We start from the raw sequence: 25,750 nt of genomic DNA, 5'->3' as shown, positions 1-25,750 counted from the left end.
TTCTACGGAGCTATTTTGGTTTTATTAACTATCAGTGTTGCAAGAGAAGGAACAGCTTGTAAATTGAAAATCTGCTAACACTTTAAACCTCATCTGGGACAGTCGATGGAAAGAGAAAAGAAAATCTATCAGTGAGACCTAGAAAGTAAAATTTTATTTAGTTTTACTGTTAAATAAAAGAAAATTTAATGCTAAGAGGATAGATAACGGCAACAATATTCTAGATTTATGTGTTACAAAACAATGAGCACCGAAAGAGGCTAGAATACTGTTAGATAAAACTGAATTATTTGATAGCAGTTTCAGCGCAATAAAAATAGAAAACTAGGCTTAATAAAATAACTTAAATATGATGAAGGTTGTGTGACTAAAATAAAGCTGCCACAACAGGCCAGCTTGTTACTCAGTCCTTCAACAAGCATTAATAACAGCTTAATTATGATAAGCACATGAAATTGAATTAAATTAGTTGACCATAAAGCTTTAAAAATCCTGAAAGTTGTACCCTTTGCAATATATTCCAAAATGCTCTCATGAATGAAGGAAGCGTTTTTATTCTAATCTTCAAATTTCTGGTTTTTGATAAAAGCCTTCTGATGCTTCATTTTATACTTCATTATAATGTTTAATGTTTCGGTTTTTCCATTACAGAATATATCACATAGTTGGAAAGCAAAATGACAAATGTGAGAAAAATCTAACAGCCAGAAATCTCAAATCCTTTATTAATTTTTTTAGGGTAATTTTAAAATATGAATTCATAAAAAGGTGATGATTTTCAAACACTATTATGTTATAATAAATGTAATATCATACATATAATACTGCTTACTTATATTTATTTGCATACCTGGTAGAATTCTGAAAAAAGTTTGTAATTAATTACCTTTGCAGGATTCTTGGTGATTTTTATTTTATTTTTGTACATTTGTGTACAGCCCAGATGGGACAATTTTAATCATCAGAAAATAATTATTATTTGCAAAACTTAATTTCCTCATAAATATGAAATCAAAGACCTTTTCCAAAAATAAATTTAATAAGCCACACAGTATATATTGGAATTTCTTTGGTTTATAGTTTTCATGAGAGAGTGAAGCATGGAATCTCTAGAATATAAGAAAGTCTACACATTTCAACAACTTTCAATTATAGAATATCTTTCTGCCACTTCTGTATCTTACCTCATCATCAAAAAGTATCCTAATACAGAAATAAATGTATTTCTGAAATAAAAGAGAACACACATTACAAAATGACCTATTTTCATGGCTCTATTCTGCACAAAATATTTTCAGCAGTTAGATTTGGTGAAGAAAATTTAAGCAAACAGCTGCTTTGTTGTAATAATTTAAGTGCTTTAAAAAAACGACATAAACTCAATAACATAAGAAAATATCTAAGTGTATGGCATAATTTTGTTGACAGTAGAATGTAAGTTTACCAGGGAGATTAGTATGTTGCTGATAATGTAGACAGGCAACAAACAGAGTTATTTGCCAAGTCTCTTATTCCCTTTGATTTTTGGCTATCTTATTTGTAATATAGAGGTCATAACAGTTGCTTTGCAGAACTGTTGCCTGGGGTTCAATAGATGATGTATATAAAGGGGTTCAATAGATGATGTATATAAAGTACCTGGAACAATAAATACTAGTTCACTTTTCATCCCTTTTGCATTTTTGATGATAACTCTTAAATCACAGGCATCAAATGGAAAATAAAGTGGGAGAAAGTATTAATTTTATTTTCTTTTGCATAATGAAACATATTATACATATTACTTATTTGACTATAGAATTCACTGGTGGTATCTTAGATGGATCCCAGGAAGGCGACCCCGACATGAAGATTTTGTGGGCAAGTGGTAGACTAGAGATCCACACCTGTGAGGCATGAGGGAAACATGACTGGGTACGGGGTGAGGTTGGACTGTGATCGAATTGCAGCAGTGGCATCAGGAAATCTGAAGTTGGGATGGCCTGTTGGAGATGTTCACTCATTTTTAAGGCAAGGAGCTGGGACTTTCTGCAGGCTGCCCTCAGGGAGGGAGCAAGTTCAGGAGAGGTAGCTCCCTTTAGCTGAGGGCAATGCCTGGGGAGGAACCCAACAGGCAACACTCCCACCTCAGCAGTTGGGACCTCGGGAGCTCAGGACAGCATGCACTCAGGTGGTGAGCATGTGTTCTAGACAACTTTACTTCTGCAAAGAGTGCAGCACTGTCAGACACTGAAGTGGAAATGCCAGATGTTGAAGTCTTACATGTGGGAACAATGGCCCTCCTAATTAACTTGCACGCACGATATACTTTTTTCACTGTGATCTTCAGATCACTTTCTGTAATAAGAGCGATGACATGAGAAATCATAGAAACTATATTTTAGATATGTTGGTTGTCTCTCCTGTTCGTTCTGGTTCTTTGTAGTGCATATTAGGATACGCCTCCAGGCATGTGATTATACAATGTTCTACAATCATTCAAGATAGAAATGATATTTTTTTCCATTTAGACAATCCTGGATGAGTAATAAAAACTTAGTTCCATGTCTATTATTTCTTTTATTTGCACTCTTAAAAATACACAAATTATGTACTGGGTTGAATGAATTCAGGTAAGCATCTCTATTGCCATATTCCTTTCTTGACACCACTTTATTTCCCATTTGAAATCTAAATTGAGAGGAGGATTTTATGAAGATGGAAGAAGTTCACAGCAGTCATTTTTGCAACTATGCACGTCCAAGGAGAAGAATAAAATACCTCCCATATCTTTCTCTAAGAAAACTAACAATGATAATACTCTTGACTAAGAATTTGTAAGATCTATCATCTTTCGTAATCCTTATTTTCACCTTGGTCTCTGTGTAGGCAAAGGGATGACCATTATTAGGTGTCTAAAATTTGGAATTGGGCTCCTTTATTATCCCCAACAGACCTGAAAAGGTACATTTTCAGAGCGAGGAGATACAGCATATGTAAAATAAGGACTATATTTCCATGTTAATGAAAAGTACTAACTAAATTGTGAGATTAATTGCTTGCATTTAGATCCACCTGTTGTTAAAGGTGAGGGCTCCTCTGACACATAATTTCAGGCCAAACTAATATGACCTAAACCAAGTGCTTCCATTAACTCATATTTTTTGTTAATGACTTTCACTAACATGATGATACTAAAAAAAAAGAAAGCCTTGGAAAAAAGTAATATAAATAGAAAATGTAGCAATAAAATTTTGTTAAACACCATATTCATCAATGCATTGCTGACCAATTCATATGATAGAGTTTTACTTTTTTATGTCCTCTTAAAATGATTTCTCTCTTTGGATAAAGAAAGGCGCAGTTTCTACAATTTATTCACTGTGGGTAGACAGTAGCCTTTAGAAGTACAGGTATTTAAATGAATAAGACCTGAATTTGATGGCTAGTTTGACCATTTAATAGTTGTGTGACCTTCAGCACACTGTTCAATCCATGTTATCCTCAATTTCCACATCTGTAAGCCGAAGATAATGGCAATATCTCTCTGGTTTTGATGAAAAATTAAATAAGAAAATATACCTAAAGGCTTTAGTACAATGCTAGCCCATAACAAGTGTATTGATACAATTATTTTAAAATATTCACTTTGAGAAAACTCATTCCTAGCATTGTGACTGGAAAGTCTTTGACCAGTCTAAATTTTGTGTGGGACCAGCTCTGATGTGAGTATCTAAGCCAGGCATGTCTTCTGTCCTAGTCTCTTTCTATGATAGCCTTTATTACTTCCCCAGAGGTTTGTAAATATCAAGGTAGGTGAAGTACAACACCAAAGCTGACACCTTTACCATTAACACAAACTTACAGAAAACAACGTGAAATTGAATCATGCTGTGCTTAAGATGATTTTACCTGACTGTCAATGACAGGGAATAGATTTCCCTTAAGGAGTTCAAGATAGAGACTGTGAAATACATATTTTTGAACACAGTAAGTACACTTGCCTTAATAGTTCATCTTTTGCCTACAGAATTTAGTAGTTCTCTATTACTTTTTGGTGACTATTTTTGTTTTTATATCTCTTTGACCAATTACATCATAGAAAGAGAAACACGGAGTGTTTTCTATTAGACTATTCCAACTCATTCATACCAAAAAACACAAAGCAAGGCAGAAATAATTTCCATTTAAAAAATGTACTGTTTCTTTCTTCTCATTATTTGGTGGCCGTGAAGCAAACTACAAAATCATACTAAAAAATTTTTATGGCATCAAATATTAGAAAAGATCACAATTCAATCTCATTTTTAAACATCATTAAAATTTAGATAAAACGTATCTTATTTATCAAACGTGAAACATCCAACCAGAAAACAATATTGTAACTCTTTGTAGCTGCTATTGCTTTAGTTTTCCAAAGTCCCCGAGGCAGGAGTTCACCCACCGCTTCCTCGCCTCTCCATGGTTTTTCTAATAACTTTCCACTTGTTACCAAAAGCACTTTGATCTTATTTTTTAAATCCGTTTACTTGTAAATTCTATGCATCCTTTAAAAAAGTGGTCTAAGGTGATTAAACAAACCATTAATTCCCATTAGCAAATTTAAACAATTTGTACATACTAATAGATCAGATTTTATTGGTTAAAACACCTACTTGAAAAGATATGTAACTATTTAAAATCAATTGCAATCTTACTAACTAAACCCCCTAACGTGCAAAAAACAAACAAAAAATATTTTTTATATAAAATGTAAAAAGATGTCTGTTTCCAAAAAACTATATTAAAGGCAAACATCAAGGAATTCTAATGTCAACTTTGTCGAATTATAGCCAATGTCCCAGTGAGTCATAATCACAATGCTAATATAGTTGGGTTTATACAACAAACAAAATTTGCCTTTTTCATCCAAAAAGCTGTAAGCAATTATTTATTTTAATGTACTTTGCTGATAAAGCTTCTGTTTAATATTTTGTCCTGGTTTTGAAAATAGACATTAGCCCATTCTTTCAGTTTCACATCTGCAGGTACACAAATAACTTAAGTCGATGATGTAAAATCGAGAATACACTTTTAGCAAAACTTACCATTGTCATTTTTCAGCATCCCATTGCTGAGTTGTTTTAATCTCTTTTGATGTGATTTGCCATTGTAGTGGATTTGTGCTTGAGCGGCCGAATTTAGCTGAATGTTACAGACGTTGCACAAAGTGAAATTGGTATGTTTCTTTTCTCTTTCTGTTTTTTCTTCAAAGTCATCAGGTAAAAACTCAGCCTCGCTCTCTCCATCTTGTGCACACGTGAAATCTAGAGGTGCAAAGAAAGTTATGAACAAACCAATGAAGATTTCTGGATTCCTTCAGGTTATTTAATTGGGTAGCAAACAATGATTGTTCTAGACACTTAGAATTCAAATTTTCCACTTCCTCCCATTTTAATAGGCTGCTTTCATACTATCCAAAGTGAATAGCCTCTTTAATCCAATAGAAATGGCAAACATTTTACTTGTTTTTTTCTATGTCAAATACGGAGTTAAATGCCCCACAAGTGTTTAGCATGCATTATCTCATTTAATCATCATCACAGTAGAACAGGCACTATAATTTTTCCTGTTTCACAGCTGAAGAAACTCAGGTTTAGAGTGGTTAAACAACTTGCCCAGGGTCCCATGGCTAATAAATGGTATAGTTGGGACAAGCATGCAGTTTTATTTATCTCCGAATGCCATGTTCTTCATCATCTTGTTCTCTAGCATGTATTTATGAATTAGATATTTCCATTTTGACTCAATTAGATAAAATTCTCTTATTTTTATATTTCTTATCAATTAAGTAAAGTCACTTACATCTGGATGGACACATCCTACACATACAAAAATGCTAAAACTGTTTCAGTATCTAAAATTTTATATTGTATACCTGAAATACAACAGAGATTCTGAATACCCAAGATAGCCTCATAATCTGGGTGCAAAACAAGTGTGAGTGACCTATGTATTACATAGGAGGTATTATTTTTGGACAAATATAGGTTTTCTATTCTCAAATCTAAGAACAAAGGGCGACTGACAATTCCAGCATCTCTGGCCTTAACATGGCAATAAGTAAAGTAACTTTTGCAGTACATATCCTACCATTAATTTACAAATCAGCTAAAATAATAAAGGCTCCTTAAAATAATAAATAATAATGAAGAATAAAAAATAATTTCTCTGTGCTTTCACTACATGAGACTCTGCAGAACTCTCTTGGTCCAGATATGATTTCCCCATTCCAGTTTTGCAAATTCTTCAAGGAGTTATTTTATAGTCTGTGGAAATGTTGGCAGAGAAAAGCAATCACTATTTTAACATGTGTTTATCAGTTGCCAACTCTGTGGCAGGCACTGTCCTCAGTGCTGGAGATAAACTGATGAGCAAGACGAGGATGATCCTTGTCATTGGACAAACGTACTGAAAACGATGGGAAGGGCACGGGCTTTGGTGTAGGCAAATGAGAGAAGAAATGTCCAAATAATTTTAACAATATGTAAAGACCAGTTTGCTGGTAAAGTTAAAGAAAATCTAACTACTGAACTCAAGCCAAACACCTAATACTTAAATCTCCTAAAGGATGTTAAAGTATCCAATTTCCAAAAGGAGTAAAAGATATTAAGTATATAACTCATGCTTCTTTGGGGGACTACTTTATTTAAAATACATTAACCTCTTTTAAAAAAAGAAAGTTTACCTTTCTTACTCAGGTAGCCTCTATTAGAATAATATTAAATATACATATTAAATGGTCACATTTAAAAGAAAATTTATAGGCTATGTAAATGATTACATAATTTTAGTTAAAGAAAAATGTACAAACATATTATCTTTTCTTATTTTACATAATTAAAGCAATTTATGTACTCCAGGCTATATTCAGAATGTTTCAAAACTTCTTTTTTCTAGAGTTGATTTATATTTTTAATGTCTTTTATCTCAAATATCAGTAAGTAATGAAAAAAATTAAGTAAACTATGGTGTATTTAATTACTGTGATATTGTATAGCCAAAAAAAGCCAATATATAGGAAATTATTTCTATATAATAAGGGAAAAACAAGCACAAGTTGTAAATTTATATATAATGTGTTCACAAGTATGTAACACACAAATAAGACAATATTAGTAGCAGTGAATTCTAAATGGTGAGATTAGAATAGCTTTTTTGCCATCTTCTCAATATTTTCGAAATTTTACATGACCACTTATTACATTTATTGTAAAAAGAATGAATCAATATATTTGAAAGAATAAGCTGAAAAAAGAGCTTTTATCCTACAGAAGGAATGGTTTAGGTTTCTTATAACTAAACAAAAGTACACAGGCAGTCTGAGTATATGAGACCTCATGACACATCATTTTTGCTAAATATATGCATATGTTTGAAAGGAAACATTTTCTTCCCTGATTCACATTTCCACCTTGACCAATAAAATAAGAATTTCTGTCAACAATTTAGTAGGGGAAAATAATAAAGAAGAAATTTCTTCCAAGGCTATGAGATTTATTTGCTTACACGTGAGGGGTTCCCTGATCACAAGAGAAAGTAAAGACTATGTCACCAGGGTCAAGAATTAATTTTTCATTAAGGGGGAAGAGGAAAGGACAACTCTTAAGGGAAATAGAAAGTAAGAGATGTTAACCATGTGGTGTGAACACTAGAGGAAAAAGGGAATCTCAAATAAATCCTTGTGACTGGAGTGTGATATCACGAAACATTTATAGATTTTACAAGAAAACTGCAATGTTTCAAATGGTTCTCTCTGAAATAGGAGGCAATATGCATAAGTAATTTTTACTCCCAATATGGTAAAAGTATCATTTAAATTCTGGAAGGAAAATTTTGTTTATTTGAGTTCCATTGAGAAAAAATTCAGTGGTCATATATAGACTTTAGGCAACTAGGTTGGAACCCAAAAGATTTTATCAATTTGTCCATGTTTTTTCCACTGAAACTCCATGCCCCAGAATCACTAAGATACTATGAAAGTCTATGGCTTAACACAATAATGTGGATCTAGACTGCATCATGTAATAGATTGAAGGACTTGAATTACGCTGGGAATGATTATTGTAGGAATTAGCTATTTCCTTGTGTGTGTTTTGTAATTTTATAGACCTGGAGCTTAAATTAATCCTAGAGAGTTGTAGAAATAATTAAAGAGCGGCATACATGAGACAAATAATTTTTGGTAAACTATATTAAACAATGTATCCAAGCATAACTTGAGAAAAAATAAAATTGGAAACAATATTTTTCCAGGGAGGCAACATGGTTCTTGGAGATGATTTACGGAACATTGTCTTGATTCACTTGAGAGCTTTCTAAGACAAAAGCTGAAATATCACCATTTGTATTAAAGCACCAGCTACTGGTATCAAGACTGCCCTGAAAGTGCTGATCTGCTCTTTTCCACCTCATCCTGAGGGAAACAGGCTATACCCCTGGTGGACCCCAAGCTTGGTTTAACCCGACTGATTAATAATCAAAAACTGGGGAACAGACACAGGAGCCAACTCCTGTTGACTGGATCAAAGCTGGAACCTAAGAACACATTATTGGATTATAACCAAAAGTATGAAATAAATATCCATGAGTATATACTAATATAAAAAAATTAATGAGTAAGAAGATACAACCTCTCATATAGAAGTATTCCGAATAATTTAGATGATACTCCCCTCTCAAGAAGGGATGGAGTATAACTCTCTACTCCTTAAGAGTGGGCTATGCTTAGTGACTTGCTTCCAAATAGTGCAGTATGGAAAGAGGAGAAAAAGGAACTCTACATTGGAGAAACCTAACCTAGACTACCTCAGCCGTGAGCGTAATCGAGGCTAACGACAGTGATAAATCATGTTGATAGCACGTATTCTTGATATAATGTGTTGAGAATGGCACTTCACCTCTGCAGTCTTCCTCACAAAAACATACTATCTTGGCTCTGTATTGCAAATTAGCCTAAAATTCCATTCTTATCTTTCAGGTGCCGTATACGAACTTAACATGTAAAAGTTTCACATCCCTGAATGAAAAGCCAAGAATTCTCCAGCTGCCCCACATGTGACTTGGGAGGTAAACTCTATTCAGAGAGGAAAGGGTGGGAAATCCATTATGGACCATGGTTCCAAGCCATTTTCTCCAATTCAACTTTGCCTTCTAAATAACTAACCTACTAACCTACTAAGAAAATAATCTAACACACCTCAATTGAGTCTTTGTGTCCATTTGTGATTGGTTCCTATCAAGATGAAGGATGAGCTGTTTTCACACACACACACACACACACACACACATTGTGTTATCTGCCCAATCTCCATACAATTAAGAATTCATAAATTTTATTTTGTGTTTGATATTTCAACTTTATGACAGCAATCAGCAACCATTAGTATGAAACTAAAAGTATCTAATATATTATATATTAGTTGACAATCAAATGTGATTTTGAGTGGAAAATTTTCCCTACAAATAATTTCAGTGTTTTATTTCACAGTTAAGAAGCCAGTTTCCACTCTTAGGCTCATGATTGGTTTTATCCCTTGTTCTTGGATCTGCTGCCTTGTCAAAACGGCAAGCCTCTAAAATCTCCCAGAATCCTGAGGTTGTAGGATAACTGAAAACAACAGTAGATGACATCTGCTAACAGGCAGTTTAGAGCACAATGAGTCATATTTTAACAAGAGTATTACAAATTACCCACAGAAGTCATACAACTGTAAACAACATAAGTCAACTAAAATAAAATATTCTTGGGTTTGCAGTGGCTTCTCCAGCCATAGAATTTTTTTAAATGAGGTAGATAGGGACTTATAAGCGTAGAATGTATTTAACACAGACTTGCTTCCATAAATAGTGACAGAACTAGGGGCTGAGCGGTTAAGTTGGTGTGCTCTGCTTTGTTAGCCTGGGCTCCGCGGGTTTGGATCCTGGGTGTGGACCTCTGGATCTGGATCTGGGTGTGGACACCGCTCATCAAGCCATGCTGTGGTGGCATCCCACATAGAAGAACTAGAATGACCTACAACTAGGATATACAGTTATGTACTGGGGCTTTTGGGAGAAAAAAAGAGGAAGATTGGCAACAGATGTTAGCTCAGGGCTAAATTTCCTCACCAAAAAAAAGCATAAAAAACAGTGACAGAATCAATATTGAACACTAAAAATCTCTTTACAAATCTTTGTCTGACAGCATATCTAGAAATCATTTTTCATCCAAATGAAAATAAAATAATTTCATCTACAGATATTTCATGGTCATACAGTTGAAAAATGACTAGTTAGGGTGAATGACAACCAGGTATTTAGTAAAAAACCAGAAATCATAAGTTCATTTGATAAGAAGCTTTAATTCTTTGAGTTATAATAGTATTTCTACAGAGGACAACAGGTGATAAATTTGGCCTACTTCTTTCAAAATCAATTTCTTTGAGAAAATAAAAGTAAGGGTCTAAATATTGCCCAAATGTAAGGCAAAGTTTGTCCTCAAAAATTCTCTCTCTGAAAGGAGGAATCTACTGATACTAAATTCTTTATAGAGTGTTTTATAAAGAGCTTTCTCGATTGCTTTATAATGAAAAAAAATACTATTTGGGGAGGACAGATCAATCTAGACCATTTCACTAAAGGGAAGCTGTACTTTGTACAATCTGTACAAATTCATGTAGCATTTGTAGTTCTTATGGAACTCTTCTTGACTAGTTCAATAAAAAAGGAAGTAAAAAATATAATGAAGATTCAGTCATTATTTGTGAGGACATGCTCTCACAATTGTAGCTGTAAGATGTCATTTTGAAGAAAATTTTCAAAGGTCACCTTAAAAGTCAGTAAAATGTTGTGGAGATCATTAACAAGCATTTATAGGATGAAATGGTTAGAAAAAAATACGATACTACTGTTATGTGGTTGGATACTAGTTACTGGGAATAAGATTTCCAGAGTCACATCATAAATGGATTTTAAAAGCACTCGTTTACTTTGAAATAACTTAGAACAAATGAAGAAACGACTAGCTATTCGAAGGTGGTTCTAGTGATGACAGACATTGCTGCCCAAGGTGGCCGCACAGTTTAAATGGAGTCGCTTCATGAAACTAGGATCACAAATGAAACCTTACAAGGGAATATTTTAAAATCTGATCCTCATTTTTAAAACTTATGGAAGAAAATGGGCCAGTCTTTTGTCTTCTTGACATTATATGATTTATATGGTATAAATTAGATGCATATATACATATTTGTATATATACAAAATATGCCGCAAGAAATCAAATAAACTGTTTCAGTAGTGAATTTTCCAGACCAACTTAAAAAAACAACATATTGTATTACAATGGTTAAATATTAAATACATAAATTATATTTATAGCATGTCACCTTTCAGAAAATTATAGATCACAGCCTTCTTCTACATTTCACTTTTAAACCTATAAAAAGTCCGTAATTAGTGCTAGAAGGTACCAGCATAAGACCAATTTTGCATTGATCTCATTCCCCACTAGAGTGCAGTATGAATTTAAAATTAAAACTACAGTATCTGGAGATTCCCATAACACTAGGCACAAAAATAGCATTACTGTAATTTTATAAATACAGAATACATACACAGATATTTATAAATACAATATTCAGTTTTATTTTCATGTACATATGGCATATCTAACGAATTCCACATAAATTCACCAAAATATAGGCACAAAAGTCAGACATTAAAGGTAAACTCGAGGGAAGTCACAGAAAAGCAGACAATCTAAATCAATCGGCATATGTCATCGTAAGTTCTTTATTAATAAACAGCAATAGTTTTATATAGTCTCCTGACTTAAATATCACTCTGGAACTTTCTAAATGAGTATATTTTAATTAGTAATATCCTACTTTCTGACAAGAAAATGATATTATAGAAGATTACAGGATGCCCAAATCAAGGTTAATGGATTGTTATTTCAATTACAGTTTTGATTACATCATGGCATCAGACTAAATTTATCAACCTCAATAAGATCATGGCTTTCACAAGGTGATAGAACTCTTACTGAATATTCAAGGATTCACATACAGAAATTAAGCCGGGAGTAGCAGGAAGAGATACAAAATAAAATGTTTAAATATATTCCTTTCCCTTTTTTAAGCAGTACGCTTTTAGAATTGTAAACTCAGAATTAGAATTTCTATTTTGAAGGCTCAGATAAAGAAAATTCTACCTTACTCTTCAAGTGACTCATCGTGAAATCATGGCTAGAGACCAAACAAGTGCTCATTGTTTAATCCCAAAAATAAAAGAAAGGCAACTCTTTTGTTTTTAAGCCATTCTTCAATTGGAACCTATATTCAATAACAGATCAAGCAGATCTTAAGTTTCAATCCAATCAATGTTATCTCTCAAAGTTTCAAAGTCCTATAAAATATATTATTATTTATTATTCTTTTTTACAAACAAGCTGCAAATAGTTTCCTATATTCTGACCTGTTTTTCTTATTTTAGGAATCTCTTCTTGAATCAGTCTTGTCCTCAAGGCCTCCTTGGCAAAACATGACCCCCTGCATTTGTGCCACCCAGGATCCTTGCCATCCCATCAGGGATGTTGAGACTGAATTATGAGCCATGCTCTTGAATTCTCAGACCATATTTTTTTTACAAGGCTACTTTAAATATTAACCCTCTTCCCTTGAGAATGCAACAAACATCTTTGTGCTTTTATCTGTACCCTACTTTGCATCTAAAACAGCTTATATAAAAGTTAAGAGTGGGCTGCCCCAGAAAAGCTTCCAAAGACCTAAATTAGAGAGAGATTGTTTTGGCTTATATCTAGTAAAAGTTTGTCAAGAAAAGAACTAGGAATCCAGAGGATTGTTGAAAAATGCTTCAATAAACATATTTTAAGCATCTCCTCTATGCCCAGCACTCTTCTAGGAACTTGGGATATTAGCACACCATGTAAGTGAATATTCTAGGTCTCCATGGAATTTGAGAAGAGGGTGAAAACGTAGGTTATATTGATGTTAGGACGACTTTTGATAGTTACACACTAAGGAAGAGTACAACTGTGGTATTTATTGTGATTAAACTTTGGCTTGCAAATTCAGCAGTTTGATGCTGAAGTTGTTCTTTATTGTAAGAAACAGTTTTGCTCTCTCTCTCATTCACAGTGCTTAAAATTGCAGGATTTTCTTTTTTTTTCATAGACTCTGTCTCCTTAAAATATATTTTGACATTTCAGTGAATTCAGCTGTTGTCTGTGTCTACTCTTTTTGTAATACAGATTTTGTCATTATATTACCTGCATCCAGCTTTTCCATAAGCATTCTTTAAGAATGACGTAATTACATAGTTCAATGTTTCCTTTCACATTTTTCTCCCTCTCAGTATCACAGGAGTAAAGTAGATACTATTGATGATTCAGGATATCTTCAAGCTGCCTGAGAATATTTTCTCATATCAAGAGAAAATACCCTGAAAAATGTATGCCTTCCAATGTGGCAGACATACTCGATGATGGCCCCCATGCCTTCCACATCCTAGTAGTCAGACCTTGCAAAGTCTATACCCCTGGAGTATAGGCAAAACCTGTAACTTGCTTCTACCAATAGAATTTGGTAAAGATGATGGGATGGATGTGACTACATGAAGATCATTATGTTACACAAGATTGTAATGCCTATTTTGTGAGGAGAGACTCTCTCTTTCTTGCTAGCTTTGAAAAAGCAACCTGCCATGTTATGAGCTTCCCTACAGAGAGGACCACTTGCCAAGAGTTTAGAGTAGCCTCTAGCTAACAGCCAAGAAGAAATGGAGACCGTGATAAGCAGTTGAATGCTACCAACAACCACATGAGGGAGGAAGTGGTTCCTTCCCCAGTCATACTTTATATGAGACGGCAGCCCTGGCTGATATCTTGGTAACCAACTTCTAGGAGCCTGAAAGAATCAAACGGTCTGCCACAACATTCTTCAGCAGCTTTCTTATTCAGTATTTCATATACCCATTTGCCCTATGACTCAGATGATAGATTTTGTTGAGAGCCATTTTGCTCCAAAACTCTTAGGCCCACAGAAAGAAACCGGTATATCACTGAGAAATTTAACTCTGAGTCAGAGCATTTTAACTAACCAATCAGATGATACTTTATGTTTAACTTTTCTCTTTTCACCCATCAGCTGCAAGCTGGGAGAGCACCCAGAGGACCCAGCTAAGCAATGTCTGGATTCCTGATGCTCAGGAGCTATGAGATAATAAATCTGTGTTGTTTTAAGCCATTAAGTTGCTGTGATAATGTTATGCAGCAATAGATAACTAATACACCAACCAACATTTCTGCATTAATTAACAGTGAAATTAACCCAAATTTCCAAGGACATGTATTTGTTCATCAAGAAAAAGTCCCACAACACTAAGCTTTTTAAAAATAGTTTAAGGTATTTTTTTCTTAAATGCTTTAAAACATCCCAGCTGTATCCCTAACCCCAAACATATAAGGTATATTTGAGTAAAACAGACAGAAAAATAAATAAATAATTGCCCCCATGAAGATCTGGATCATCTGATGTTCATCCATGCAGACATCACTAATCAATCATGACACCCTTTCCTTCAGAGCCTGGATTTGGTTCCCCACACTCAACACACCAGGGTAGGGAGCCAAAAATTGTTCCAATTTTCCATAAGATGAAAACTTATTTGCTATACCAGACACATTGACTAATACAGCACTATCAATTTTGACTTAGAGAGAAGTAGAAATCTATTCATAACAACATGAAATCATGTAGTCATTTTTCACTACTAGTACCATTTAACATATAGTACCATTTAATATATTTTTCCATTATCTGAATCTTAAGTTTGAAGATTGTTAAGTTTGTAGAACTCCATAATTCTAGACCCTATAAAAAGAATCAAAATTGAAAATGACTTGTTAAATTATACAACAGAGATTTTTTTTATATGTAGAAGACTTTAGTAAAGATTTCATTACACTCACGTTTCTCAAATGCATTATATTTGGCTCTAAGCTCCAAATAGAGACATGATAGACATGCATATGGGTCTAAGAAGAAATGTGGAAAACCATTAAATGTTAGACAGTAGATTTATAAATTTAAATTATGAGAAATTAGGTTCCTTACACCTAAAAAGAAGCTAAGAAGAACCTTAATAACTATCTCAAAATATGTAAAGGAATATTATTTAATTGAAGGTGGTTTTCAGCTTCTGTCTATTTCTATTAATGAAAGAAAAATAATACATGAGTTTAAACTACAGCGTGAATAATTTAGGCTACATACAGTATTATTGTTAAGAAAGAAGTTCCTTGGTGAGAGGCTTTTCTTTCCTTTTGTTTTTAAGCAGATTTTCATCCATCTCGAGTAGTTAAAATTAAATCCTTTTAAAAGTAAAAGGATGGATTCTGCTCATTTCAAGTGCTTTGATCTCCAGAGAATGAAAAATTTCACCAACAAGGATTCTTCGTGAAACAAAAAGTTCCTTATAAAAGTATATTTATATTCTACCATTAATAAGTATATGTTCATTTAAAAATAATTTTAGTAGGCAAATAAATTATAATTCCCCCTTTGAATGTTGCTTTTTATTGAAATGAAATTTAGCAAAATATTGGGTCTCAGGACAATTAGTGATTTTTTTTCATCCTCTTCGTAGCTTGAGTTTTTTCTTTAATTCAGCTCTCAACAGTATACATACTTCATGTGTTTGTTATTTCACTTCTATAATCTAAAAAAAGTTAATTTAAGAAAAGAGAGTTCCAATTTTCCTTTAGGTTAAGGCTATTGAAGAGCTGTGGGGTATAAAACCACAAGTTTCATTTTGTCAGTGCTTGCATTTTATCTAAATGTCAACTCCAGCTCTCTGCTGAATTCAAAGATCACTTTAAGGAGTTCATGTCATGAATTTACCACAGTTATATAAAGAACAAGGATCACTAAAGTGGCTGATCCTGTGTGTGGGCTCCATAAAACCCTTCACCCTACTGGCTCTGTTTCCACTTTTGTAAAGTGAAGGAGGAGGGCAAATGAGTTCTGTTCCCTTCCAATACTTCAACATGTAGCCCAGTTTGGGAAAGTGATATTTTACACTCATGCTCACGTTCCCGTTATTGATCTGGGTGCAACGTGGTGTTTTGCCTTTGGAATTTTTTTCAATATAATGTTGGTTGGATTTTAAGAGTTGATATATCATTTTCACATACATTTTCTCACTAAATTTTCCTTTAATTGTCCTAGTCTCAAATTTCAGCAATGTATGTGTTAATTGACAAGACTATTGCTTTTTTTCTTAAAATTAACTTTTATTGTTTATGATAGTTTATAATCTTGTGAAATTTCAGTTGTACATTATTGTTTGTCAGTCGTGTTGTAGGTGCACCCCCTCACCCTTTGTGCCCACCACCCTACTCCCCCTTTCCCCGGTAGCCACTAATCTGTTCTCTTTGTCCCCATGTTTAAATTCCTCATATGAGTGGAGTCATACAGAGATTGTCCTTCTCTATCTGGCTTATTTCACTTAACGTAATTCCCTCAAGGTCCATCCACGTTGTTGTGAATGGGGCGATTTTATTGTTTTTTATGGCTGAGTAGTATTCCATTGTATATATACACCATATCTTCTTTATCCCATCATCAGTTGATGCACACTTAGGTTGTTTCCACGTCTTGGTTATTGTAAATAATGCTGCAATTAACGTAGGGGTGCATGGGACTTTTGGAATTGCTGACTTCAAGCTCTTTGGATAGATACCCAGTAGTGGGATGGCTGGGTCATATGGTACCTCTATTTTTAATTTTTTGAGAAATCTCCATACTGTTTTCCATAGTGGCTGCACCAGTGTTGCTTTTGATTGAGGCCTCTCAGAATGAAACTACCCAGGCATAGTCCTGGTGGCCCAAGAGTCAAGAATGGGCAAGTAGACTAGCTGTCATGAATTCCCCTCACACTCTAAGATTTTATAGACTTGTCATTCCCTCTATCTCTAATTTTTAAATTTATGGTGGTCCTATGTGGTAATTAAAAAGAAAATTAAAAGTCATTTTTTAATCCTAATTTTTGAGGTATATTTGAATTAAAATATGTTGTAAATAAACACGGCTTTCCTTCCAGAAATGCTGAAATCAGCATATACTTTGCTGTACAATGAATATGAAGTACTATCAATCTCAGTTCATTATAACTATAATTTTGCAAATGAGAGAGCGATCTACTTTATCTGATCCAAAGTGCCAGTGATGAAAATGGAAAAGGCTGTGGAAACTTTAAAAATGTGAATTTGAGGGAATAAATGTATAGATGAACAATGGATTAGGAGAGAAACAGAACACTAAGATAACATTTAGGCCAAATGAAACTGCATGGCAGATAAATGTTTAGGTATAGCATTGCCGGCATCATACTCATTTCTAACTCAATGACGCTTATCAGTAAAACAACTCTTATTGCAGCCTTAATGCAAGCTAGACTACAATTCCATGTGCAAAAAGCATGCATAGTGACAATCTTTTTTTCTCAAAACAATTCACAACTATATAAATATGATGAAAACCATTAAGCATTCACATGTCTATTTTTTTCAAAATGGATTCCTGTCCCAGCTGAACAAGCACGGTAGTAAGGGAGATGTTAGTTATGTTGTATCTAAAATCCGTCCAGGAAAGAAAGGGAAATTATTGCTGATTGTCTTCTAGATTAAACCATGTGTTAACCTGAGAGCTCTCTTTACTGCATCCAGTCAGGACAATAGCAGAAACAGGCAGGAAAGAGTGAATTTGTACTAAACTCCTGCTGGCTTTTTTTTTTTCCTCAGAGGAAGATTCATTCTGAGCTAACACCTGTGCCAATCCTCCTCTATTTTGTATGTAGGTCACCACCACAGCATGGCCGCCAATGAGAGGTGCAGGTCCCTGCCCAGGAGCCGAACCCAGATTGCCAGAGTAGAGCACACCAAACTTAACCACTAGGCCATAGGGCAAGCCCCCAGGCTTATTTTAATGCAACTTTTAATAATAATACTTTACTTAAATTGGAAACAGGCATAACTTGAGACTTCTGTAGAAAAAGTCACATTCTTTCAAACATTTCAAAATTCAACTTAGTTTTACGTTCCGATTGCTTAATTAAGCAAGTTTACTCAGAGTACAGTGAAGTTAGAAAATAAGGCTTCTTCTTTAGGAACTGGAAAGTAAGAAAAGTCACTGAAGAATTAACCTTTGAAATTAATACAAAATGAGTCAGAAAAGAGATTTGCAAAGTTACAGTGGAGAGAAAGAATGCTCCCAGGCTAGCACAAGTTCAGAGGAAACTTGAAGTCACTTGAACAAAGGCATCCAGATATATGAAAAAACACTGATTTCAAGGGATTGGTCAAACAGGAAAGCATGTGAAAGAGTCAGAGAGGCAAGTGTCACATGGATCTATTAAAGCACCGTCCGGGGGATGCCATCTCTGTAGAGAAGATCGGCCATAGGGACGACCATCTCTATTGTGAGAGATGTTGCAAATTTCAATGTCCTGATATCACAAAACTCTTGATTCATTTAACTCTCCCTGCCCTGATTACATAACCACCAAGTAACCTTTTGATTTTGATTTGGCATTCCCTATGTGTATACAAGGGGAGATGTGTATACAAAGGGAGAATGAGCTGATCACAGGAACTTGATATGGTTTTGGTCCCATGGCAGTAATTTCCTACTGAAATCCTGATGTCTTACTTCATTTCATTCTCTTTCTGGAAGGACTATATCCCTGTACTTGTAAAATAGTCTTGTGCAAAACAAGTTTCAAGAATAATTGGCACCAATATCATATTTGAAGTGTGTTCGCAGTTAAGAGGTATTTTAGGAATAACACTAATGAAGATGTCAGGGTGTTTTTAGTGTTTCTTTTTTTTGTTTTTTGTGAGGAAGAATGGCCCTGAGCTAACATGTGTGCCAATCTTCCTCTATTTTTTCTGTGTGGGGCTCTGCCACAGCATGGCTTATGAGCAGTGTGTAGGTCCGTGCTCAGGATCCAAACCTGCAAACCCTGGGCCACCAAAGTGGAAGGTCCGAATTTAACTCTATGCCATTGGGCTGGCCTAGTGTTTGTTTTTTAAAAAACTAATAATTTAGAAACACTTATATAATATTTACTAGGTTCCATACACTGTTGAAAACCTTACAAATACTAATTCATTTAATCCTCTAAACATCACCAATGAAGTAGATCCTATAATTAATTCAAATTTACTGATGAAGAAATTGAGGCACAGCCAATAAGTGGCAGAGCTGGGTTTTGAACTCAGGCTCTGGCTCTAAAGTCAGGGCCTAATGATATCTTCAATCTAGACTGTAACAAATGAGATCTTACAATCTAAAATCCCCTCACATCTAAAAAGCCATGCGTAAATTCTTAAGAAAGTATATGGCCATTCTCTACTGAGATTTCTTCATTTCTTGGTTCAGCACCTTTTTCTAGGGGCAACTTTTAACTGGCATCTTGTAGTCTGGATACACTGCAGCCGTTTATTTAATTGAGATCTATTAAAATAAGATTGCTAAGCAATAATCAACACCATATGCTTTTCAATTAACTGGTAATACATATCTATTTCTCAAGCTCATGCTAACTAATGGGGCACTTTGGGTGATTTAGAACTTTTTAAGACCATAGTTAATTAATAAAAATCAACTTTCAAAATCTGAATGCTTTCCTGCTGTGACTAATTTCTCTGTCTCTCTCTCTCTTTCTCCTTGTCTTTCTTTCTCCCTCCCTCTCTCTCTATATATATACGTACACATGCATACTTTTTAAACACAACACTGATATTTAATTCATTTTGTATGGATAACGGAATTAGTAATGAAATTATGGGAACAAATTTCCTCTCACGAGGAATATTTAGATATAGACAGACCTGTGTCAATTCAGAGTATTCAAACTTCTGTTTAAAGAGGGAAGTGAGAACTGAGGAGAGGTCTGAATCAGGAGCAAGGGAACCCAAAAGACGAAGGGAGAGAGGGAGGAAGGGAGCTGTGATAATACCAGGCAAATTTGGATGTGTTTGCAGATTTGTAGACCTGAAGCTTTAATAAATTAATTCCCATTATCTAAAGAAAGGCCTTACAGGAACACAAGTCTTTATCCTTCTCCTCACATCAGAAATGGCACATTTTTAGACTTGTCTTATGTGTCTTTCTTTAGGCAATGACAATAAGCCAAATTTAAAGAGCCCAACATTGTTTTCCTTGGCATCTACAAAAACAGCAGTTAATGCACAAGGCAGGGACCTAAGCAGGCGACTCTACATCACCCTGTGTCTTGTTGAAAGTGTCCCATTGTTCATGAAGCACAGATACTACCTTCCAAATTATATAAGGTATCCTAGACAGTGAGCGCTACTCACAGAGCTATGGATCCGTGAACCCTCATATGCCATCCCTTATTCTTTACTTTCTAACACACTTTTGCCCTGATGTGTTTGCACTGTTTGTAAAATGAACACTTACCCATTAAATTCAACAAAAGAATGGCCCAGTGGGTGTAATGAAGCAATAAAAACAGTATTCTTGGTAAGTGTTGCCATCACAGTTTGAGATTTTATATTACTGTTGAGGAGGAATTTCTAAAACAATTACTTGTGGACAAATACATTAATAATATTCAAATGCAGTCAAAATTGGGAAGCAAATCTACAAGATGGGAAATTGGAAGTTCAGAGTGGCACGCTGCCACAATACAGCACATCCCCTGGGCTCAGAGCCCTAGCATGCATTAATTTTATTCTGACTTGTGTGCTCTGTAATGATAACTACATTTACAAGGTAGAGCAAATAGATTTTTCGAGGCTAGTTCATTTCTGTCATTAATTTCTTTTTAATTCATATGTTGGTAACCTTCGTCTCATTTTAAATGAGTGAAAAGTTCTTTTTAAAGTGTCTAGAGGCAATTTCTCCAAATATACGTGTTAAGGGCTTTGCTGTGGTCACTAAGCATGATGTCTCGCAGTTGCAAGTTCATAAAGCAATTGCTAATATCACAAGCTGTACAGGGTCAAGGTTATGTAAATAGTAACATAGCAATATGAAATACACCCACTAGAACTAGCTAAAGCAACTTGATATTGGGTAAAATTAAATATTAATATATGTAAAACTGATCTCTATGAATTGCCTTATGCTTCTCTAGTATTTTGTCACGAAACTGCAATCTTTTAAACACATCTGTCCATAAGAAATAAGTAAATGACATAGATATGTGCTTTTTTCTCTCTACATATACAGCTTTCCATTCTTGTAATTTTGGGTGTAATTTAAGCTACTTTAAAATAACAATAGCATGACCCACCACTTTACAATGACTATTTAAAGATTTTCTGTGAAATTCTAGAATCTACAAAAATGCTTGAAAAATAATGAAAATTCATCTTCAGACAAGCTTCTTTCCTCAGATTACGTGACTCTTGTTACTCATCTATATGAAATATGTCTAATTTTATTAAAATTGGCAGTATTTATCACTTCAACTATTGATTTAACATGTTGAATTAAGTGCAATGTTCTCGTTATTTTCTTTATAAAACAGAGGGGATACAAAGCAGAAATTGCTTTCTATATTGTTAATTGAGCTAAATTATTACTGGTCTAGTTAAGTACATTTTTAAGTAGTGTATTATACTGACTTGTTAGGACTATCGTGCCTAATGTGATCCCTTAGAGATGTCCCTAGAGTATATTCTTCTTTGAGAGTTAATTGTAGCTGGGGAACATCATGAAGACTATGACCATTTTGTTTTTATACAGCTCTCTATTGTGTTTCAGCCTTTATGCTGACAAAAACCATTTTTTAAAACATCAAGACACTAATAAAAATACCTTTGTAGTACTTGCAAAACAGTAATTAATGAATAAATATTTTTGATGCACAGTCTAAAGAAATATAAACAAATACTATAATTTAAAGTATTTCAGTGAAGGAATAAAATCACCCAGACATTAATAATTCAAGCCTTCTAAAAATTACACTTAATGAGAAACATAAGAAAAATGTACCGATATCTTACTACCATACTTCCAGAATTACCCTGAAGTGCCTATCTCTGTTAAATTGTTGGTAATTTCCAGATCCATTTGACAAAGTAAGATTCTTTCCATGTAGAACTCTCTCCCATATAGACATTGGTATGATGCTAATGATGAAGAAGACGTAATTTTCTTCCACCCAGTGAACCTAAAATGTCTATGCTCATTCCTCTCCTCCACCCCACTTAAATGATTCAGGTGAATCTGCCAACCATAGTCCTCTGCCCGTGACCTCAGGGTTAGGAGCATGACCCCAGGACTAACAAATCATGGTGATCTGTTCCAAAGGAAAACATATGACCCAACACTAGGCCAATCAGAGACCTCTTGTGAGATCTGATGTTCAGATGCTGATAGAGTTACCTTCTTTACTCTGGATTGAAAGGTGTTACAATGCCAGTGTTGGCTGTCAACAGCCATTACTTCCCCTTGAGTGAAGAAATCTTCTCTTGTAGCCTGAGAAAATGAAGCTGTGACAGCCAGATTTCAAGATAGTTCCCAGTGATCCTTACCTCTTGGTAGTCATGCTATTGTGTAGTCCCCTTCCACAATGAATAAGGCTAACATACGTACCCAAAATGATATATTGCAAAAATCATGGAGTGTGACTCCTGAGGTGAGGTCATAAGACTTCTGCCTGGCACCCTCTTGGATCATCTTTTTGGATGGAAATCAGCTACTATGTTGTGAGGACACTCAAGCAGCTCCTAGAAAAGGTACCCATGACAAGGAACTGAGGCCTCCAGCCAAGACCAAGTCACAACTCACAAGCCATGTATATGAACCACCGTGTAAGTGGATCCTCCAGCCCCAATCAGGCCTTCAAGAGGTTACTGATGTCATGGTCAACATCTTTACTGCAACCTCATGAGAAACCCTAAGCCAAAACCATCCAGCTAAGCTGCTCCTGAATTCCAAAGCTACAGAAAATGTGTGAGATAATAAATGTTTATTGTTTCATGCTGCTAAGTTTTGGAGTAGTTTGTTACACAGAGATTGATAACTAATACTGAAGTTCAGCAGTCACGAAGAAATGAGAAGCAGAAAGCAAAAGAGGATTCTAGCAGAAGTCTTCAACCTTGAGCCCTGCTTTTTACTTTTCCTCCCACTCTTTAAGTTACCCAGAATTCTTCCCTTTACAAGTGTCGATAAATTTCCTATTATTTTTCTTGCTCAGGTGCTTGATTTTGTTTTAAGTCACTTGTAACTTAAGGAGAATTAATAAGGTTGATGGTGCTGATAATCGCTACCATCTAGTGACACCGCTAATGAACTGGGTACTGTGTTAAAGACTTAATAACTATTCTCTCTAATCCTTTAACAACACTGCTAAGTCGTCATTATTATGATCAAATCAAAACTGAGTGCTTAAGTACATTGACCAAGAAACAAAACTGGGTTTTAGACAAGGGTCTACTTAATATCAAAGCCCAAGTTTTTTCCACTATGACTCTACAGTTCATATTTCCATATATCAGAATACGGTTTAATCTCAGATAAGGCAGGAGTAACTGTTTATATCACTCTACACTCACCAGAAATTAGTAGCTATCACACATTAAATTTTAATTATTAGGAAGTTAATAATGCTTCCTGATGAATATTTCTTATCTCAACCAGTTTGAGGAAGCCTTTTGCTTTACTTAAGGCCTTCATCCACCATATCCCCTCCAGTAAGAATTAATTTTTCTATCACTTTGCCCACTTAGAAGTTCATTCCTAAGGCTAGCATAATGCTTTATTAATTAGAAATGGCTTTCTCTCTCCAACAGATAATGAAATTTTTAAGGTCAGTAATTTGAGCTTAGTAATTTTTTGTATGCATTTTTGTATTATGAAGTAATACAATCATATCAATTTAAAATAAGACAAAACATTACAATCTTAAAGCTATTATTCTAACACTACTTTTCCAAAAATTCATTATATAAGATATTAACAGTTATTACATGGGAAATATGAGTTATAAGGACAAATTAGTTTGGAAAAATCGGGGTTAAACAAAATTAAGCAGAATTCTTTCCTACAGGACAGACTTCTTAGAATCTTCAATGTATAGGTTTTTACTATGACTTTGCAAATGAAGAATACAGTATGCAGGATTTTCCTAATTTATTTGACCACCAAACCCTTTTATCACAAAGCTTTTGGAATAGTGATCCATGAGACTTTGGGAATGAGTACAATACTCTAGTATATATTTAGGCTGTTTTCAATTTTTTTACTTTTATAAATAAGTCCAGAATAAAAATCTTTGGGCGTTTACACTGTTTTGCATATATTCTGGATAATTTCCTTAAGTCAGAGTCATAGAGATAAAAGTATTGCTTCAAAGATTATGAGCAACTTAGGTTTTTCATCTATATTGTTAAATGGTGTTCAAAATGATTATACCCATTTTTACGCCACAATCAAGGTGTAAGATTCAGCTCTTGTCAGCATTAGGTATTTTATTTTTTTCTTTAATTTTGCTAGTGAAACAAGTGGAAAACGATAACACATAGCTATGAATATTTTTATTTTTATTTTATTAGGAGGTAGGACATTTCTGTGTATACTTTTATTAGAATTTTCTTTTTGAAATATATATTCCTGCCCTTTACCCTTGTATGCATGGTAATTTGGAAGCCTTAATTGTTTTTTAAAAAAGCAGTTTTATAATCTCTGGTTCAATAAGTATTAACTATTAGGTCATAGTTATTGATAATTTTTAATTTAATTTTAATTTTGCTTGAGCTGTTTTTGACAAAATTAAAGTATTATTTTAGTGTAGTCATATATGTGGGCACTTTTTTTGTGATTCCTTCCAGATTTTAGATAATAGGCAACAGTATTTTTCTCTAAGTTTTGGATTTTATTTTGGTTATAATTTAATTCCATCTGAAATGCAGTTTTGGTGTATAGTATAGAGTTAGAACTTAAACTGACAAATTTTTCCCCAAAAAGCTAGCCAGTTATCCTAGAATATTGAAAAAAAAATCTTACTTTTCTATTTATATCTTTCATTTTTAATCCATTGATATCTTTTAGTTTTTAATCAGCATAGAGTCAAATTGAATTTCATTTCTTTTAAATTTCATTAATTTTAACACCTATGTAAATCTGTCTAACCACCACTATAATCACTATATAAGCACACATAGTCTCTCTCATCACCCCTCAAAAACTCCAGTGCTATCCCTTTGTGGTCATGCCCTTCTTACTCCTGGCAACCACTGATATGTCCTTTGTCTCTAGTTTTGTCTTTTCAAGAATATCCTATTGAAGGAGTAAAAATGTGTGTACTCTTTTGAGACTGACTGGCTTTTTAACTCACGATAATACTTTTAAATTCTTCTAAGTCGTTGCATATATCAATAATTTATTTCTTTTGTTTGACTGAGAATTATTCCACAGTATGAATATACGACACTTTGCTTATTTCTTCACCTGCTGAAGGACAGTGGGTATTCCCAAGTTTTGGTGACATAAGAAATATTCATGTACAGATTTTTGTGTGAATAGAAGTTTTCATTTCTCTAGAGTACATACCCAGAAGCAGTATTGTAGCAAGTATATGCTTAACCTCATAAGACACTACAAACTATTTTCCAAAGAAACTGTACCATTTTGAATTCCCACCAGCAATTTATGAGAGTTTCTGTTGCTCTAAATCATCATCAGAAGTTGGT

At 34.2% G+C, this 25,750-nt stretch overlaps 1 protein-coding gene across 1 annotated transcript in view; it reads right to left on the bottom strand.

Annotated features, from left to right (window-relative positions):
* ZNF385D (zinc finger protein 385D) overlaps positions 1–25,750 on the bottom strand; it is an 804,272-nt gene that overhangs the window by 598,914 nt on the left and 179,608 nt on the right. Inside the window, exon 2 of the mRNA XM_023621244.2 lies at positions 5,067–5,285. Coding sequence (XP_023477012.1) covers positions 5,067–5,285 — 219 coding nt within the window. The remainder of the gene's footprint in view (positions 1–5,066; positions 5,286–25,750) is intronic.

This window comes from Equus caballus, chromosome 16, assembly GCF_041296265.1.
Source record: "Equus caballus isolate H_3958 breed thoroughbred chromosome 16, TB-T2T, whole genome shotgun sequence".
Lineage (NCBI taxonomy): Eukaryota > Metazoa > Chordata > Mammalia > Perissodactyla > Equidae > Equus > Equus caballus.
The sequence above is the reverse complement of the archived record's forward strand: the minus strand, read 5'-3'. Positions and strand labels throughout refer to the sequence as shown.